General features: G+C 40.7%; 1 protein-coding gene across 1 annotated transcript in view; it reads right to left on the bottom strand.

Moving 5' to 3' along the window:
• The window catches only part of LOC134646711 (plexin-C1-like), a 34,929-nt gene extending 19,064 nt beyond the window's left edge, over nucleotides 1-15,865 (bottom strand). Inside the window, exons 1-16 of the mRNA XM_063500567.2 lie at nucleotides 14,861-15,865; nucleotides 14,340-14,462; nucleotides 10,880-11,014; nucleotides 10,705-10,805; nucleotides 10,523-10,628; nucleotides 10,280-10,442; nucleotides 10,034-10,136; nucleotides 9,770-9,845; nucleotides 9,341-9,382; nucleotides 9,088-9,221; nucleotides 8,392-8,571; nucleotides 7,530-7,638; nucleotides 6,736-6,915; nucleotides 6,484-6,651; nucleotides 1,250-1,346; nucleotides 590-638 (exon numbers count right to left, since the gene is read on the bottom strand). Coding sequence (XP_063356637.1) covers nucleotides 590-638; nucleotides 1,250-1,346; nucleotides 6,484-6,651; nucleotides 6,736-6,915; nucleotides 7,530-7,638; nucleotides 8,392-8,571; nucleotides 9,088-9,221; nucleotides 9,341-9,382; nucleotides 9,770-9,845; nucleotides 10,034-10,136; nucleotides 10,280-10,442; nucleotides 10,523-10,628; nucleotides 10,705-10,805; nucleotides 10,880-11,014; nucleotides 14,340-14,462; nucleotides 14,861-15,865 — 2,771 coding nt within the window. The remainder of the gene's footprint in view (nucleotides 1-589; nucleotides 639-1,249; nucleotides 1,347-6,483; nucleotides 6,652-6,735; nucleotides 6,916-7,529; nucleotides 7,639-8,391; nucleotides 8,572-9,087; nucleotides 9,222-9,340; nucleotides 9,383-9,769; nucleotides 9,846-10,033; nucleotides 10,137-10,279; nucleotides 10,443-10,522; nucleotides 10,629-10,704; nucleotides 10,806-10,879; nucleotides 11,015-14,339; nucleotides 14,463-14,860) is intronic.

Below are 15,865 nucleotides of genomic sequence, written 5' to 3'. Positions count from 1 at the left end.
CATGTCCAACCCTTCATGTCCACTGCAGTAACCTTGCAATGATATCATGGAGCAAAATCTCAGAGAAATGTTTCCAGCATCTTGTTGCATCTGTATCATGAAGAATTAAAGCAGTTCTGAGGCCAAAAGGGAGCCCAATCCAGTACTCCATCTATCTCCAAATAGATAGATAGCATGTAGAAAGGCTTTATATGGCTTTAGAGCCAAAAAGTACATATGTCACTTTCACTTAAGAGAAAGAGAAGTAACATACTATCTATTACAATAACTCTTATTGTTCTAAAGATGCAAAAGGTTTAACATACAATGTAAGATATATGTATGTTGTAATTTTGTCTTAAATATACAATTCCAACAATTGGTTCAGTCAGAGAACTATCACAAAAGTAGATATCAGAAAAATCTTTTGGTGCTTGAACAAAATAATTCAACATTTCAAAAAAGCCTAAATTAGTTTTATGTTTATATGACTCATGAAAAATATATGAAAATACAAAAAATATATAACAACTGGAAAAATCAACTTTTAGTACAGCAACTCCGTGAAGATTTTCATTCAGCCAGCAGAGACAGGAAAGAAACTTTAAACGTTATTTCTGTGGCACGTCTCTTCCTCCACAGATACATAAACACCAGCACTGAAAGACAAATGGTAACTGATTTAAATCAAGCAGAAAACTAGAGAACTGTCACTAAAGTGGAGTAGAAAAGGTTTTCATCAGTCTGTGGCTCTATAGTGTAGGGGTTTACACACTTGCCTAATAAACAAAAGGTCCTTGGTTTCATTCTGAAAGTAGGCACAAATGGGGCTTCAAATGGCATAAAAACAAATAAAATTTGTCTCACTAACCACTTTGGAGACTTGTTACGTGTGAACGTAGCTTTAAAAAAGGCTATATAGCATGTTAGAAAGCCCAGTTTCAAAGGACTGATAGCTTGTGCCAAGGAGGTTAATTATTATTTTTATAGCTCTTTTGTTTAGGACTTTTAACAAGCAGTTAAGGACAATTAACCATGTATCAGACACACTTAACTGACTATGCAAAATAAACCATTGAAAGGCCATTGTTCCTCTGGAGCCTGATTCCCTAAAAGGAATCTATAGCTAACAGCTAAACTAACTATAACGCTAGCATTAGTGTCAGCTCTACAAAGTATTTCTGATACAATGCATGCGAACAGCGACACTGAAACTAAGAAAAAAAATCCTAGTCATAAAATAAAAAGCTGATGTATCAAAATCACTTACCAGCAATAACACAGGGTATCAACAGCAAAAGCAGCAATAGAAGGTGTGATGAAGGCCGAGGCTTACTGAGGCTTACGGTCCTGCTACCATACTTTATCTAGAAAACATTAAGGAAAGTCTCAATAGAGCAGCAGGTCAGAGATTTTCAAAATATTATTCATACAGTAAATATCATAATGTGAAACATGCTGTAAATAAAGTTGTACAAGGATAGTTGACGTTATGTTAAAAGCAAAGGACAGTTACATCATGCATCCATTCTGATTGATTGTGCTTTGCGTGAAGCTCAGTGAATAAGAATATTTATAGCATTATTTGTCTTTGAACCTAATCATTTGATATTATATCAGAAAGATATCATTTCAGTGCCTAAACCATTAGCAGAGTACTGCACTGTGGAGCTCTTATCACAATGATCCGGTCTTTAAGTGATGATGTATGAACCCTGTGCCTGGGTCCAAACTACTCCATGTTTATTAAGGCTGTTGTATTTTTAAAGTGTTTTAATGCTTTGTATCTTGTTCTGCTTATTTATTTATTTATTTTTTATCCGTTTTTTTTTATCCGGTTTACATAGATTAAGACTCTCCAAGTTACCTAGGTACAATACTGCAAAATGAAATTGTATTTTCTTTTGGAAGATTGTTTCCAGGACCTTATGTATTTCCTTCAAAAATGGAGCCACACAAGGACATTCCCAAAAGATGTGGAAATGATTTGCTGCTGCATGTCCACACTGCCTCCAGTATGTTGTCTTATGGGAATAATTGGATTTTTGAGCCGGGGTATTAAAATAACAAATTAGATTCTTCCAACTCAATTCCCTCCATGAGGGGGAGCTTGTTACCGACCACTGCTGCCTACAGATCCCATCCCATTCCTCTTCTTTTAGGGATAGATTACCCTCTGTTTCCCATCTTGCTTTAACATATCTTGTATCATGACCCCTTAGGTTGGTCAGTGAACGATATAATTTGGGAATAATTTTTTGATAGGGTGCATCTCTATATGCTTTCTCAAATATGTAAATAATTTCTTCATTCCCAGTCGATAACTGGGGATTGTTTTAGCTTTTTATTCAAGAAGTCCCTCAGTTGCAAATTGTCAGGTTTAGATTGTTGATTGTCATTTATGCTTAGAAATATTTAACCATATATGCTTAGAGGTGTATAATCGATTGTGTAGTGATAGGATGTGTGATCCTTAGCAGTCTGCAAAGACTTTGTGTGCATTCCAGAGTGTTCTGGCATACACACTCAGATCCTTGGGTCATGGGAAGAGGTTATATCTTCTCTTACTGATATATGGTATAGCAAACACATCTATATCTGTTTTAGTCTAAATGCCTTTAGATGAACTGCTGGACTTCCAGACCAGCAGGTTTAGGGAAGTCGTTTATGGGGTCACATTCTGACCCCCCCCCCCCCCCCCCCCCCCCCCCCCCCCACACACACACACACACACACACACACACACACATACCTACACACACACACAGACGGTACTCTTTGTTCACATGTATACCTATGTAAGACGTCATGTGTTAACGGGCCTATGCATATTCATGTAACCTCAATAAAAGAGCAGTGTTACGAGGGAGCAGATGAGAGCAACTGCAGTCAAGTGGAAGGAACGACACTTGGCTCGGTCCTCCCTCGTATACGAGTAACACAAAGAACCTTGCCAGCTTGGTGTCTAATGCTTTTTGCTGTTGTATTAAAATTCTCTCATTCCAGCGGCGGGTCTGTGCTAGACAGACCCATCACAAATATCTAAAAAAAGTCTTGATTTTGCAACACAAAACTTATTCTTAAGGTCCTGGAAACTCATCACTTTTCCGTCTTTCAACAAGGTACTGTATGTGGTGAGACTTTTATTAGCCCATGTTTTAAATGTTGAGTCGGTCTTACTAGGCAAAAATTCTGGGTCATATGCAAACCACCTAAGGAATCCGGCCCTCTGATTTAATTGATACTTTTTAAGTACTCTTTTCTATGTCTTTATTGAGCTTACTATCCAAGGGTTGCCCGGGTCTCCCAGGAGACGTAACTTTGAGGGATCTCCTATCAGTGCCCCGACAGGGAAGTTACCTCCCAAGGAAAATTCCACTTCCTTCCTGTCATGATCCTGGGCCATGTTGGCCCAGCATTCTTAGTTTTCGTGTGTTTTGTATTTTGTTCTTTATTTATGCCACGGTTCCTAGGTTGTTCTGTTATATGTAGGGATGGGTATTGATAAGATTTTCACGATTCCGATTCCATTTTCGATCCTGTTTAACGATTCGATTCTTTATCGATTCTCTTATCGATTCTTTTTAAAAAAGGAGAACACTAAGGTCGATTAGCTTAGAACTTTGTTTTATATCTTCTCTTTGAACAAGATAGAAATTTAGGAGTAACATGGCCTTACAAACCCAACAGTGAGATCTTAAGAGATCCACAGCCTACGGCTTTTCAATGGGGTGTCACAGGGTCCCCGGGAAAAAAAATTGTGAATGTAAAATAATAAAATAAATATTCTTCTGTAGCATTCTGTAGTATAACATAAATTATTCTGTAGCAATTACACAAGAATATCCAGTAATGTCCCTGCCTACAATTGAACACATTCACTTACCGAAAATTGGGGGCATCTGCTATGGCAAATGGGTGCAAGCCTTTGACCACAAACTTAGTCACTGCTCGGTGACATTCGTCTATCCTGGCCTAAAAGGAGACGCTACCGGTAGACTGCAGCGACAACTGCCAGCATCTGAGCCAGCCAGACTCGGTCTGTCTCTCTCATCATGGTCACCTAAATGCAGCGCACAGTAATGGCAGGTTTTGTAATAAAGCAGATCGCGCTCACATAATATGCACTGTTAGTTAATTATTTACCTGCCGCATTAACGGGAGAGGACGGGCAAACGTTACCGCTGCTGCTGGGTTGAGATTCACGAGTCCGGAGCGGAATTAAAAACACGACATTCATTTAAGGTTATCGCGTGTTTTAGTTAATTATTAGTGTGTATTAGTAGTGTATTAGTGTATTAGTAGTGTTTCCTCCCTTAAATGAAGGAAAAACTACGAATATGCAAAAGCATTTGCTCACAAAACACGCGATAACCTTAAATGAATGTCGTGTTTTTAATTCCGCTCCGGACTCGTGAATCTCAACCTAGCAGCAGTGGTAACGTTTGCCCGTCCTCTCCCGTTAATGCGGCAGGTAAATAATCAACTAACAGTGCATATTGTATTAGCGCGATCTGCTAGCTCCGGGACGTCGGGCTAGCGATTTTGCGAGCCCTGTACTTTGCAAGTATTGCAAGTTGCCCTGTTGTCATCCGTTCTCGTAAAGTATGACCAAACTTTTGAGCGTTTGACCCGCTTAGGCGCCATGTTTCCTGCCAGGTAAATGACGCTCCGCAACGTGGTGACGTCATTCGGGGCGACTGGAATCGATAAGGGAATCGTTTGCAAAAATGGCAAACAATTCCAAGGAATTGAAACAGTGGGAACCGGTTCTCAACAAGAACCGGTTTTCGATATCCATCCCTAGTTATATGTTGCTTTTGATATCCCTTTGTGACTTTACCCTCTGTGCGCCCCTCTGTGTATATGTAACCCCTCGTCTCCCCTCCTTGTGTTTTATTCAATGTTTTCCCCAGCCCGTTATGTCTGTGCTCTCCCCGTGCTCTCTCTCTCTCCTCCTGTCTGCTCCTCTGTGTACTTCCTGTTTTTACTTTGACAGTCTCCTGTCAGTGTTGTGTTTTTCCTGCCGTGTCTCGTTGTTATTATTATTAGTGTCACCTGTGTTCCCTGTGTGCCCCCTCTTCCCTCGTTAACCCTCTGTGTATTTATGTCCGAGTCTCCCTCTGTTCGGTGTCGCGTTATCCCTCATTCATGGCCGTGTGTTTCTCTGTGTACTAGTGTATTGTTTCCCAGTTTAGTTTCTTATCAGTTTGTTTCGCCATTTCTCTCCAGCAATAAAGCTGTGTTTTGAGTTCATTCCTGCCTCCGTGAGCTTGCGTTTGGGTCCACTTCCTGCCTGCCACACAGCCGAATCATGACACTTCCACCTTGAACAATATCCAGGTTTACACCAGCCCACCAGAGTCTTTATTTGGGTTGCCCTATAATAGTCATGTAGGCAAGGGAGGCCTAGTCCTCCTTTATCCTTGGGAAGCTGAAGTGTTTTAAACTTAACTCTTGGCTTTTCACCCACCCATATAAATCTGGAGAGGATCCTATGCCATTCTGCAAAGTATCTATCAGGGCTTTCTATAGAAACAGACTGGAACAAGTACAATATCCTTGGGAGCATATTCATTTTTATGGTGTCTACTCTAGGAGAGATGCTTAGATAAGGAGTTAATGACCATCTGCTAACATCTACCATAATATCTTTTTTAAGTGGGGAGTAGTTGAAATCTTGTTCTACTTAATCTGAACAAGCTTCTAAAAACATTCAGTGATCACTGTCGGCCTCTCTCGGTTTTTGTTACCACTATTCATTTTAAAGGTCAGTTTTCAAAACGTTACCATGTAACTACAGCCCAGCCCATGCAGCAGTACATTAATGACTAACCTCGTATTTTGGATGGATTATCTCAGTTGTTCTTCTGACTTAAGTTTGGTCCGTTTACAGCATCCTGCCATGCGATTGCATTTGTCCCTAACCATCGGGAACTCTCATATTAACTTTTATTGAGTGGAAAAAAGCATTCATCCTCCAGCTTCACTGTGCTAATGTGTTTGTGTTATGCTAACATAGCTATGTCGCTAACGGTCACGTAGCACATCACTGTATAACCTGCTTGTACAACTTCAGTAACCCTCCAAATGTCACCGTTTACTTTCTGTCTTCATTGATGTTGGAAGTGATAGCAGAGCTGTACGTTTTTATTTTTTCAGAAATCTTTCAGTTAGAACATACTATCTTTAGATGGAAACTAGCGAGCTAACTTCATGCTAACGTCTAACTCTGTTAAATTTCACAAATTCTGTTTTCATGGATGCCTGGATGTTAAACTTAATTTTTTACACCTGGTAAAGCAGCAACGCTGATCATTTTATTAACGATGAAAGATTTTAGACAGCTTTTAACTCTCAGTGATGCCGCAGTGTTATGTTTGACTTTGGGACCTGAAGCAGAGTTTGGACCTGGAAATGGCTAATGATGTCAGACTTAAAGACCGGATAGGTGTTTGTCTGTTCATAAACAGTGCCTCGTGTTAGTATGAAAGAAAGATTTACCAACAACAGCTGAAATTCCACGTTGGGTGGGTTTTTAACCTCACAAGTGAAAGAGTGAGTCTCATCACTGGTTTTGTTTGTTTCCATGACGCAGCGGTATTCCTTACTGTCTTGAACGCCCCACACTGATAACTCTGCTGTTGTCATCTCCAGTTTGTCTGCCTTTTTCTAAAACAACAACACAAACAAAGACTGATGCTCTACGAGCTGATGTCACATGTTTTTGAATGTGCGATTAAAAACATGCATTACCCGTATAGTGATGCGAACACTGTTTCCTGTCCTTGTGGCTGTGAAGCTGATAAACTCAGGGTCTGGATAGTAGGACATGTTTGTGGAGCAGGCCAAGGTTTGATTAGCTACTTTCAAAAACACAGTGCTGCTAGAAATCCCAGGACTGTTTTCAGCTGAAGGTGAGTCATAGGTGAGAGTCTGCAATAAATTGAATTTTTATATAAATCATAGACTCTTTATATAGCTAGCATGGTATGGTCATGATGGTGACATGATAAACTTAGTAATGTCAATCACAGACTCAGAAGCGCCTCAACATCTTTATTTCCAATGATTCAGCTTCTCTCCAGAACTTGTTTTGTGCCAAATAATCTTACCGGTTACCCTCAGTCTTCAACAAGGTGTTTATTTTAACCTTGCCTTTTTATTTTAATTTGACTCCCAACAAAATGTAAGTGATTTTTCTGATTACTGCATTTTTGTAATATCGTTGTATTCTGAAACAATTCAACTTGATACACTACAGGAAAACTACAATATGTTTATTGTTGTTGTTTTTTTCATTTGATTTTTAGACAGTACATGCTAACACAGCATAGAGTGTGGGGTTCAGAGCTGTTTTGGTGGCACAAAAAGAGGATGGTACTTTTATTGTTGTGTTATCGGTTAAGGGTAAGCTTCAAGCTGCAAGTCTGTGCATATGTACAGATGACATACTGTAAGAAGATTACTTAAGAGCTTTGGCATGCAGTGAGAGCGTGTATGTCATAATAACTGTACTGGACACTGTGTGTGTGTGTGTACAGACCCACCTGGTAGCTGCTGTTTTTGGGAAGTGTAACTTCCTGCATGGCATGGCTGTGTACAATGCCTTCAACAAACTTCAAGTGGGACCCCCTGACTGTGATCTTCCTGTTCCCACTGCAGGACACAGAGAGCAGCATTTTAGTCACAGCAGAGAACCTTTCAAAAGAATTTTGATTACAGTGACTCTAATTTGACAGCAAAACAATAGTCTATATATTATATAGACTCAAGTAGGTTACTCTTATATGTATTTGAGTATATATAAGAGCAACCTGAGGATAATGAATTTTCAGAGCAAATGTTGGGACTGCGTAGGTGTTTAGATATTGTGCTGCAGACCAAAGTGTCTGATGGACTGAAACAAAGCATTAATAGATCACAGTAGTATTATTGGGGAGTTTAAGTACCAAACCAACGTGGTGGATCATTTCTTAATGGAAGAAGAAAATGCAAGATAAAAAAGAAGACTTCCTATGCAATACCAGTATGTGTGACCTCTGTAGAACGAGAAGGTTTAGTGTTTGAGAAAAAAGCTGAGAAAAAAGAGCAGATTTTAGATCCCTTTTCTTTATCACAGTGGTATATTTGTGATAAACAAACAAGTTCTAGTTTCAGAAGACAATATGTTACAGGCGGTGCACTGCTTGTGTCACTTTAGGTGTGCTACAGCTTCTGTGAAAGTTTCAGTTCCTCTGCTTCATAGTTTGGTACTAATAACTAAAGTGAACTTGGGTATTTTTTCAGGTGACCTGTTTCCCAAAAACACAAGTTCAACACGAGTTCCTCTTAATCATTCGAAGAAATTAACATTATCTGTTTTCATAACATCTCGGCTTTGTTAGGTGGTTTCAGTTAAATTAAGTGTACCTTATCCAGCTGCTGCTTGGAGTAGCGTTTGTACAGGATGGTGATGACAAGTATGTGATGTTAGCTTCGCCGTGGCAACTACCATCTGGGAGGAGAACACATACATTGACCACACCTTTGATATCTGTGCTGGGAATGTGGAACGTCACACTGACCCCAGTGTTGTCCCAAACAGGAGACCTGACCAGAACACACACACACAGAGCGAGAAAAGTCATCACTAAGATCATCATATTATGCAGAAAAACTGAACACAGACAAAAACTGATCAGTAAAATCTTCCACAGTATAATTAAAGATTTGTTTGTATGAAGAAATGTGTTTTCCAAACTTAACGCATCTACTGTGATTATAAAATATCCTGAGGAATCCTTTTAACACAGCAACTGACAGCAATGGACTTCTTCAAACCAAAAGCACAGGAAACACGGCCTGAGTTTCAGTTTTACACTCTGATACCAAACAGTCTCTCTGAGCACCGACACTGAGAGGCAAATAGTGCATCACTTGTACCTGAACTTTCTGCAGCCTTTTCCAAAGCTAAAAGCTGTAAAGCTAAAGTTTTTTTTTCAACTGTCAAAATTAAATTGTAGAATATTCAGTTTTAAATACGTGTCCCTGTTTGGAATTGTTTCTACACTTTAATAAATTCTTTCTAGTCCAGGAATCATCTTAGTTATCTGTAAAGTGACTCACTCTTTTGGAGCACAGTCAGTGTGCGTCTGGATCCTCACTCCTGACACATCACCAAGGTTATGACCTAATAACACAGCATGGTTTGTGCCATACAACGACACCACATTGGGAGTGATGGAGAAGATCTCTGGGATCTGACAGTGAAACAAAAAAAAATAATCAGATTAAAATAATTTCCTTCTTTTGCCATTAAAATCTCTACCGGATGTAGATAAAGTATCAGAAGAACAATAAAAAAGAGCATTACACTCACAGAAAAGTTCTTCCCAGACTCCAACGTTTGGCAAACACTTTCCTGTAGCAGAGAATGAATTTAGCCTTGGATCACAAGACTGTGCAGATGCTATTAGAGCTGATCTCAGACATGTTGTGGCTAACATTAGCTTTGTTCAAAAAGTTTAAATGGTAGGAAACAACTAACTTGAGTATTTCCATTTAGAAACTGAAGTGAATCATTTTACAATGAGGGAAATCTAAACTCTATTCATCAGCTAGTCTAGCCTCATAACCTACTGCAAATGACACAGAAGAAAATCTGAATTTTTAAGCAGAGTTTAAGTCTCACTTTCTACAAATTAACGCAATATTGTTGGATTGGAAATGTTCCATACAACAAATGTACAACATGAAATGTGAAAAACTGCTACATAAATCTATAAAAATACGATAGTTTCATTATTACATCAGTCTCTCCTTGGTTAGCCCAGGAACAGCTGTTTCTGCTCCAACCACAACCAGCCTTGATACACTGCTGACACCTGAACAGAAAACAATCATATAGGATCAGAGGACTTTGAATGTGCTAAATACAACTACTCATAAGATTCACTTATTTTATTTGATCATATTTATTTTGTATGACTAGGACATGGTTATTTTATAAGTCATGGGAATGATGGTTTTCGTCTATGATTATTTAATATCTTTATAATCTGACTTGACTTACAAGATAGAAGTTGGAGGTCCACTGATGTCAGAGCAGTTGGTTAATTTCACTTGTTCTGACAGGAGTATTTTTCCAAACCTAAACTTTACTGTGACATGCAGGCCTGTAAAATAAATATATATATTAAATGATAAATGTCAAATGAGTTCAACCAATATATAATAATAAACAACAAAAGATTAAACTCAATTTGTCAAATGCTTCAAATCAATACATTCCTGGGATTATTTATCAAAAGTGACAAACCATCAGGAGGAAGTGTGTGATCAGACAGGTAGCAGGTGCACTGGGGGAACCGTGGAGGGTTATTCCCAATACAAAGGTGGCCAGAAATTGCAGAGAACTGGCAGGTGAAGTCAGACGACACTTTCTGGCCCAAAGTCAGGTGTGTGTGGATTTTCAGTGAGATCTAAAATCGGAAGGATATAACTGAACAATAAATGAAAACCAGAAATGATTACAGTCCCGAGTGTGTTTGTGAAGCTGTACCTGTCCATTTGTGTCCTTTTCAACTTTGTGGGAAATCATTTTGTGTTGGGACTCATCAGGAATGGACAGCCAGTCTGAATCTGTGCAGTCATCTTCAAATGTGCAGCTAGGAGAAGAAGAAGAAATGATCACCAAGTTCAGAATTGTTTGGAGACGTCAGCTGCACATGTTGTTTTTCTCACCTGCTTTTAGAGCCACACCAACCACAGTATGGATCCTGTGCAGACCAACACTCCTGCACATTTGTGTACGTGCTGCAGTTTGACACAGGAACTCGCTTCATCTAGAACAACAAACACTTTAAAATGCAGCACAGGTACATGTGACGTTAAGATAATCAGTAAATATTATAAGTACCTGGTTTCTAAATGGCACATACGCATGTTTACGATCCACTGGATCCAGATGTAAATTGAGAAACACTTTGTGGTCATCACTGGTCCTGTAGAGCACCGTGGGACAGGCAGCGTGAAAGTTCCTGTCCACAGACAGCTGACAACAAGAAGGTGATTATTTCTGAGACACTGTACTATTGTTTCTGTACTCAATGTTTTTTCTTCATTTATTTTTAAAAAAATGTGCTTTGTTTATTTGTTTGTTTTTTCTCAAATCAGAAGCATCAGAAGAGTGATTAATCTGGTTATACCTTGTTTCATGGGACAGTAAGCAGAATTTAAATCATCTGCAAATTGGATATACAGTATCGAGCAATATTTAATCAAAAATCATGCAGAGACAATATATCAAATGTTAAATGTTACAACTTGCATTCAGAAAAACCATACAGCTTCTACATCCCCATCATCATCAAGTTAATCTTTGTTTCATCTTTCCAAAGAATATTTTTCAGGTTAAAGCCAACTGTTTGAGGTCTCGTGTCCTTCCTGTCAATAAGTGCAAAAATGGTTTTTGTATTTACATTCTTGAAGGCATCTCTTGATTTTAGAGTTTGATAAAGAGAGGTTCAAGACAGGTTAGTTCAAGACTAACCAATGAAACAATGCAGAGATTATCCACTGTAATGACCTTCTTCACTTGCACGTACATCTCTTTGGAGACCAAATGCTGAGTTCCAGTAAACAGGTTATAATATATTCCAGTAAATAGCTAAATAAAGAATTCCCCACTCATTATTCTTATACTGTTTCCCTGCCTCTGAGAGTACACCTTTGATGGTTCAGGACTGGCTTCTATCTCTCTGGTATACCTCATTCAAGTGGCTGGCCAAAGCTGTGAGTCTTTGCTTGGAACACTCAGGTATGAACAGCTTGCTGTACTAATCAACTTTTCTTCTGACGATGCTGTCTGTGTTGAGCGCTCAGTGGATCTGCGTTCGACTACTCCGCCTAGGCTGCACTGTCCAGCCCAGATCCACTGAGCAAGCTAGCAAGACAGAAGCTAAGCTCGTTGCAACATGGCAAATTGAACCTCCCCCACCCTCATTCAGATCTGGCCTTTGGAACTATTTTGGTCTTCATGTGAAGTATGACCCTGATGGTAAGCGCGTCATGGACAAAAGTAAAACAGTATGTCGGATGTGCCACGCAATGCTCAATTGGTGGGAACTAGTGCGTTAGCGCAGTTAGCTTGTTAACCTGTTGACGCCGTCCAGCCCCACGCACGGGGCGATCCGCGGTAGCTCGTTAACGGAGATTTGCCCTGTTGTGGCGTTAACGTCATTTCAGATTAAAGCTGACAGCACTAGTGGGAACACAACGAATATGACTGCACATTTACTCCGACATCATCCTAGTGCAAAGACAAGTGGAAGCAGACAAAAACAACAAGCACGCATGCTACAAACTTTACCCGTGTCATTTAGACAGCCGTTAGCACATGATTCTCCTTATGGGGACCTGATATGTTTAATATGCTGCTGAGAGTATACCCCAGAAGAAGCGTATAGTATAGCTTTTATTTTGGAAAGAGCCATTTCTCAGTAATAAACTCTCTTTTCCAAAGATGAGGGATTTCTCCATCAGATATTTATTTTTTTATTACTTTGTCGTTTCAGCAACATTAAATTTAAAAACTGTACTTTTGAGTTAAAATATATATTTATAATTTTAATAAATGACAAATTAAAAAAGCATGAACATTTTTTTGTATCGAAAAAATATCGAACCGTGACACCAAAGTATCGAACCGAACCGTGAATTTTGTGTATCGTTGCACCCCTAATATATACATATATATACGTATATATATGTATATATACGTATGTATATATATGTATATATACACATATATATACGTATATATATGTGTATATATACATACATATGTATACGTATATATACATATGTATACGTATATGTATGGATTGAACTACCAGAAGGCAACATTGCAGACATAGAGGACAGTTACAAGTACCTGGGGATCCCGCAGGCAAATGGGAACCATGAAGAGGCCGCTAGGAAAGCTGCAACCACCAAGTACCTGCAGAGGGTCAGGCAAGTCCTGAGGAGTCAGCTGAACGGTAAGAACAAGATCCGGGCCATCAACACCTACGCCCTGCCCGTGATCAGGTACCCTGCTGGGGTAGTAGGCTGGCCAAAGGAGGAGATAGAAGCCACTGACATAAAGACAAGAAAGCTCCTGACCATGCATGGAGGGTTTCACCCCAAGTCCAGCACCCTGAGGCTGTACGCTAAGTGGAAGGAAGTCAGCACCACAGTCCAGGATGAGACAAGAAACATCCACAAATACATCACGAAGATGGCCCCAACTGACAGCGTGCTCAGTGAATACCTCAGGCAGCAGAAACCCAAGAAAGAGGAGGAAGGCGAGGAACCATCATGGAAGGACAGGCCCCTGCACGGTATGTACCACCGGCAGATAGAGGAGGTGGCTGATATCCAGAAATCCTACCAGTGGCTGGACAAAGCTGGACTGAAAGACAGCACAGAGGCACTAATCATGGCAGCACAAGAACAAGCTCTGAGTACAAGATCCATAGAGGCTGGGGTCTATCACACCAGGCAAGACCCCAGGTGCAGGCTGTGTAAAGATGCCCCAGAGACAATCCAGCACATAACAGCAGGGTACAAGATGCTAGCAGGCAAGGCATACATGGAACGCCATAACCAAGTGGCCGGCATAGTGTACAGGAACATCTGTGCCGAGTATAACCTGGAAGTCCCGAGGTCAAAATGGGAGATGCCCCCAAGGGTGATGGAGAATGACCGAGCTAAGATCCTGTGGGACTTCCAGATACAGACGGACAAAATGGTGGTGGCTAACCAACCGGACATAGTGGTGGTAGACAAACAGAAGAAGACGGCTGTAGTGATCGATGTAGCGGTTCCGAATGACAGCAACATCAGGAGGAAGGAACACGAGAAGCTGGAGAAATACCAAGGGCTCAGAGAAGAGCTCGAGAGGATGTGGAGGGTGAAGGTAACGGTGGTCCCCGTGGTAATCGGAGCACTAGGTGTGGTGACTCCCAAGCTAGGCGAGTGGCTCCAGCAGATCCCGGGAACAACATCGGAGATCTCTGTCCAGAAGAGCGCAGTCCTGGGAACAGCTAAGATACTGCGCAGGACCCTCAAGCTCCCAGGCCTCTGGTAGAGGACCCGAGCTTGAAGGATAAACCGCCCGCAGGGGCGAGATGGGTGTTTTTATATATATACATATATATACACACACACACACACATTGAAGCTAGTATTATGAATGAAATGTAGTAGAAAAATACATATTGTGAAATGCAGACAAAATAGCAATGTTCTTCAATAACGTGAGTGAGAAACAGGAAAAAGTAAACACAAGCATGTTTTCTATGACGAGTACCTGATGTATATTAGTTGATACAAACCTTAATGAGCAGCCCATCTTCTGTCCAAATGTAGAAAACCATCCAGGCATTCTGCCTCACTGCCAGCACTGAGGTCATGTAGCTTTGCCTGAAGAGGACTGCCTTTGGTTTCAGGATCTTTGGCTGACGCAAACAAAACATGAGAAACCAGAAGACCTGAACGCTAGAGGTACTGAACGAACCTAAAAAAGAATTTGCATCATACTACTTAAAGCCTTATTGAAGCATTTTGCTGCATTATTATCAAACTGACCCAAGTTCATTGATGTTATCTTAAAAATCTAAGGTTCAACAATGAAGTGCTGCTATATATATATATACATAATATATATATGTGTGTGTGTGTGTGTGTGTATATAGTTGCTGTTAATTTCCGTTATAGTTGTTTCAATCCTCTTTTAAGGGGATATATCTTTATGTTAAATTTTTACTTGCATCACTGACCAGAGAAGATACTGGAGCCACAGGTGGGAACGATATCAACAGTACAACCATTAAATCAGAGTTTAAAAAGCTCTCACCATCACTTCTGATGGCACAGAGGTGTAGAAGTCTGGATCTCTGTCGGTGTTCCTGCTGTAATCAGGGCTGATGTCAAACACCATCAGCTGGGTGTCGGTGTCTCCTCCATCCACACTGAACACGCCGCTCCAAAGCACCGGCTGCTCCCCCGGGATGACCGAGGAGGCCACGAGTCTGCTGCTTTCACTGTCAGAGACACTGAGAGTCGCGCCCCGCAGAGACTTGAGTGTGTCAGTTTTGCTTTTTTCGCCTTCGAGCCAAATGAGACGGACTCTGTTTGTTTGAGCTGAGAGCATGTTGGAGAACAGATAGATGGTTGATTTAATCTGAAACGCGTCAACAAACTCCACATCACCTTTACTTTTGATCCCAGGTGTGCCTGAAGCTCCATCAGTTAGAGAAAATATACCTCCACCCTGTTTGTCATCTGTATCTTGAAGGTTGACAGTCTGCTGATTAATACCACACTTGTCGTTTTCATACTTTTCTTTGTTTTGTTGGATCGCGGTCAGAATGTAAGTGTCAGCCTGAGTTTTCTTCTTTACATCCACCAGAAAGCTGACTGACCTGCTGCTGCTTTTCAGAGGCCCCACCTGGATCTGTTCTCTGTGCAGAAGCTTGGAGATGTTCTTCAGGTCCAGAATCTCGCAGTGGCCGCAGTCATCGTCAGTCACACCGCAGCTGATCAGAGAGTCATTCCTTGTGAAAGGCAACAACACGTTGATGCTGAAAGTTGCGTTCCACTCAGCTGTGTCAGAAACCCGATAAAACTGCACATCATCCTGCTGGTTTTCGGTCTTTAAGATTCCTCTCTGGGTCAGACTGTTGATCAGAGTCAGGTCGTGGCTCAGCTGGTACAGCCTCTCCTCTGTGGCGATGTAAAGCGTGTTTGAGGTCATGGCAAATTGGAGGATGTCTCCATCAAAGGTGAAGCCTCCATCCTCCTTCTGGCACAGACCCAGTTCTCCAGAGAGAGCAGAAAGCAGAGTGAGCAGCAGGATCAT

Source organism: Pelmatolapia mariae, linkage group LG17 (assembly GCF_036321145.2).
Source record: "Pelmatolapia mariae isolate MD_Pm_ZW linkage group LG17, Pm_UMD_F_2, whole genome shotgun sequence".
Taxonomy (NCBI): domain Eukaryota; kingdom Metazoa; phylum Chordata; class Actinopteri; order Cichliformes; family Cichlidae; genus Pelmatolapia; species Pelmatolapia mariae.
The sequence above is the reverse complement of the archived record's forward strand: the minus strand, read 5'-3'. Positions and strand labels throughout refer to the sequence as shown.